We start from the raw sequence: 4,106 nt of genomic DNA, 5'->3' as shown, positions 1-4,106 counted from the left end.
AAAAAAAAAAAAAAAAAAAAAAAAAAAAAAAAAGAAACTGACAGTTAAGAAAGAAAGAAAGAAAGAAACAAACAAACAAACAAACAAACTTGGCCTTGGTGCTACGATAACAAAAATGCTTAGATAATATGAACAGTCAATCGTAGGAAAAAAACACAATGGTCAATAAATATCTGGAAAGATGCTAAACCTCACCAATAGTTTTTTGGTTTTTTGGGTTTTTTTGAGACTGAGTCTCACATTGTCACCCAGGCTGGAGTGCAGTGGTGCGATCTCAGCTCGCTGCAAGCTCCGCCTCCCAGGTTCATGCCATTCTCCTGCCTCAGTCTCCCCAGTAGCTGGGACTACAGGCACCCGCCACCACACCCGGCTAATTTTTTGTATCCCTGGTAGAGACAGGGTTTCGCCGTGTTAGCTAGGATGGTCTTGATCTCCTGACCTCGTGATCCGCCCACCTCGGCCTCCGACAATACTGGGATGACAGGCCTGAGCCACCATGCCCGGCCCCTCACCAATATTTTTTTAAAGGCACATTTAAAAAATGAAAAGACTTTGCCCGTTGGCTCAGGATGGAACGTTTCGCACACTGTGGGTGACTTTGTTGCTGACACGGCCTTTCTGGAGGTCTCTTTAGCAGGATCTATGTTAATGTAAACGCACACTCCCAAGTCACAATTAAACTGGCGACTGCAGGCACAGAGGCTCACACCTGTCATCTCAGCACGTGGGGAGGCCGAGGCAGGAGGATTGCTTGAACCCAGGAGTTCGAGACCAGCCTGGGCAACATGACAAAACCCCGTCTCTACAAAAAATATAAAACATTAGCCAGGCATGGTGGCACATGCCTGTAGTCCCAGCTATTCAGGAGGCTGAGGCAGGGGGATCGCTTGAACCAGGAGTTTGAGGCTGTAGTGATTGTACCACTGTACTCCAGCCTGGGGCAATGGATCAAGATACTGTCTCGAAAAGTAAATAAATAAAATAAAATGACAGGCTGCTGACACCCACTATCAGGTATCACCTTATGGGTAGAAGGGAACTGGAGAGGCCTGCAGTCCACTCAAGACATCAGGCTTTCAGGGGAGACACTCAGGAAGCAATCCAGCCCTGCCGGGAGCCCCAGGAAGCCTCAGGACTTGGCTACCCTGGTGGCTTGGGGGCACTGAGTCGGAGAATGCAGCCGCAGCTGGAAGGTCCCTGGGCCTCCTACCTGACCACAAAGCCCCCTCAGGAGGACTAGAAGCTCACTAGGGTTTTCAACAACCAAGGACTCAGCACACAGGGTTGGACCAATTGACACTGAGGCGCCACAGTGTCCTCCCCAACCCCAGCCCCAGCCCCAGCACATAGACAGCGTCCTCCTGCCTGCAGACAGGAGACCAGGGTTCACCCCCAGGAACTTCCAGAGTGAGAGGTCCACCAGGAGATACATGGCCCACAGCAAGCCATGGTGCACGCCTTTCCCAAGACGGATGGAGGTCAAGAACCAACATCTACGGGGCCAGGCGTGGTGGCTGACACCTGTCATCCCAGCACTTAGGGAGGCCAAGGCAGGTGGGTCACCTGAGGTCAGGAGCTCAAGACCAGCCTGGCCAACACGGTGAAACTCCATCTCTACAAAAAATACAAAAATTAGCCAGGCGTGGTGGTGGGCGTCTGTGGTCTCAGCTACTCGGGAGTCTGAGGCAGGAGAGTTGCTTGAACCCAGGAAGCAGAGGTTGCAGTGAGCCGAGATTGCGCCACTGCACTCCAGCCTGGGTGACAGAGTGAGACTCCATCTCAAAAAAAAAAAAGTACAGCTGCAGCCAGCGTCCCTCTCACCTCACCTTCCTAATTAGTGAAATGAACCTTTCTGGCTCCGCAATCAATGTGCACCTTCTTTTGGCCAGGTGCAGTGGCTCACGCCTGAAATCCTAATACCGAGACTGAGGCGGGACGATCGCCTGAGCCCAGGAATTCCAGACCAGACTGGGTAACACGGTGAGACCCCATTTCCACAAAAATTATTAAAATTAGCTGGGTGTGGTGGTGGGCACCTGTAATCCCAGCTACTCATGAGATCCAGGAGGTCAAGACTACCATACAGTCAGCCAACATTGTGCCACTGGACACCAGCCTGGCGGCAGCGAGACCCTGGCTCTCTCATGCATATGAGGATGCGTGGACAGGCACCGAGTGCATTTCCAGCATAAAGAGCAGGTGCCGTTATTCCCAGGACAAGCCATTTCTGCCAGTGCTGTTACGTGCCTGCAAATGCATGAAGCAGCCTGGGAGGCCACCAGACTGTCTTGATGGACCTCAGGGCCTGGAATTTACAAGCTGGGCTCACTGCAGGCTTTGTTCACGTGTCTCTAGGTTGGATTTCCACTTGCTCTCAGCAGAAATTATTTTTAAAATTAAAAGAATGGATATTGCCACTTTAAAGGCGGTGGAACAAGCCCTCGTGAGTTGGGTTGGAGGCAGCCTGGCGCCGGCCCTACCTGCCCAGGATGAAGGCGATATAGATGAGAGATGAGAAATGGGTGAAGAACTGCAACGTGAAGAAGCGGATGGTGAACCTGCTCTCTCGCTCCGAGTGGGTCCTGGGCATCTCTGGAACGGAATGGGCCCTTACCTCTCTCCCTGCTCATGGGAGAGGCCCTGGGGCAGCAGGAAGGGCCCCCTCCCTTGCTCTCTGACCACAGCTCCAAGGCCCAGCCCTGAGTCCTCCCACCGGGTCCCCCAAGAGGGCCTGGGGTCGTCCTCTCACCGAAGTCACAAAGCTTCAGGGCCACGTACTTGTTGATCTGCGGAGGAGGGCACCGAATGGGCTCACTGGGGCCACGGCAGACCCCCCAGCTCGCGCCTGCCCCGCTCCCGGCCCCACCTTGGTCATGATGCTGATGGTCACATAGTGCACCAGGGCTCCGGTCACCACCACTGCCGTGGTCACCTGATCCTCCAGGAAGGGCAGGGCCGAGCTGCTGAAGAGTGCAGAGGCCAGGACGCGGTAGACCACCAGGATGTGGGCCATGCCGATCATGAGGCAGATCTGCGGGACGGCTGTGGTGGGTGGGGGCCAGGGCAGGTGCGCAGCCCGAGTCTCCAGCCCCACCACGGTGTCCCCCGAATACCATGATCAGGGACAGGATGAGGATGACGGTGCTGCGCAGGTAGGAGTGCTGGTGTGGCCGGAGCTTGTAGTCAGGGCAGTTAATGAGCTGAAGTGCCATTTCCTCCTGGGGAGAGCACCAGACAAGCCTCGGACACGGGACACGCGACACGCCTCACAGGTGGACAGACGGGACACACGCTCCACACATGGGGACACGGGCACAGGGACATCCCTCACAGGTGGACAGACGGGACACACGCCCCACACGTGGGGACACGGGCACAGGGACACGCCTCACAGGTGGACAGACGGGACACACGCCCCACACGTGGGGACACGGGCACAGGGACACGCCTCACAGGTGGACAGACGGGACACACGCCCCACACGTGGGGACACAGACACAGGGACACGCCTCACGGGACAGATAGGACACACGCCCCACACATGGGGACACGGGCACAGGGACACGCCTCACAGGGGACAGACGGGACACACGTCCCACACGTGGGGAGATGGACACGGGGACACGCCTCACAGGTGAACAGACAGGACACACGCCCCACACGTGGAGAGACAGACACGGGACACACGCCCCAAACACGACAGGCATATGTAGGCCGTGCAGGGCACCAGGCGGCCACAGCCTGTGCCCAGGTCCGCTTCAGCTGTGCTGCCAGCTCCACCTCACCTGGTCTTCGTCCCACGTGTACAGGTCCCAGTGCAGGACCACGCGGGCACGCTGCCGCTTCCAGATCTCCAGGAACACCGTGGCTGTGGCGGGGGCAAGGAGGGGCATCACTGCGCTACGCCGAGTGGACCTTGGAGCTCAGGCTGGCACTTCCCCCGGCCCTGCAGAGGCGTCCCGCAGCAACTCACCCCAGAGAGCCATGAAGATGGCGAACACCACCGTGCCGTCATTGTCAAAGAGGTGAGTGAGCTGGGGGGGTGATGGGTGGGCCGGAGAGGAGACGGGTGAGCCGGGGAGGGGGGCGTGAGCCGGGGAGGGGGG

At 57.0% G+C, this 4,106-nt stretch overlaps 1 protein-coding gene across 1 annotated transcript in view; it reads right to left on the bottom strand.

Annotated features, from left to right (window-relative positions):
- The window catches only part of ANO9 (anoctamin 9), a 14,057-nt gene that overhangs the window by 8,458 nt on the left and 1,493 nt on the right, over nucleotides 1-4,106 (bottom strand). The window contains exons 4-9 of the mRNA XM_025357055.1: nucleotides 3,974-4,034; nucleotides 3,786-3,868; nucleotides 3,114-3,218; nucleotides 2,867-3,031; nucleotides 2,750-2,786; nucleotides 2,481-2,592 (exon numbers count right to left, since the gene is read on the bottom strand). Coding sequence (XP_025212840.1) covers nucleotides 2,481-2,592; nucleotides 2,750-2,786; nucleotides 2,867-3,031; nucleotides 3,114-3,218; nucleotides 3,786-3,868; nucleotides 3,974-4,034 — 563 coding nt within the window. The remainder of the gene's footprint in view (nucleotides 1-2,480; nucleotides 2,593-2,749; nucleotides 2,787-2,866; nucleotides 3,032-3,113; nucleotides 3,219-3,785; nucleotides 3,869-3,973; nucleotides 4,035-4,106) is intronic.

The sequence above is a fragment of the Theropithecus gelada genome, chromosome 14 (assembly GCF_003255815.1).
Source record: "Theropithecus gelada isolate Dixy chromosome 14, Tgel_1.0, whole genome shotgun sequence".
Taxonomy (NCBI): Eukaryota; Metazoa; Chordata; class Mammalia; order Primates; family Cercopithecidae; genus Theropithecus; species Theropithecus gelada.
This window is presented reverse-complemented; position numbering and strand designations above follow the sequence as displayed.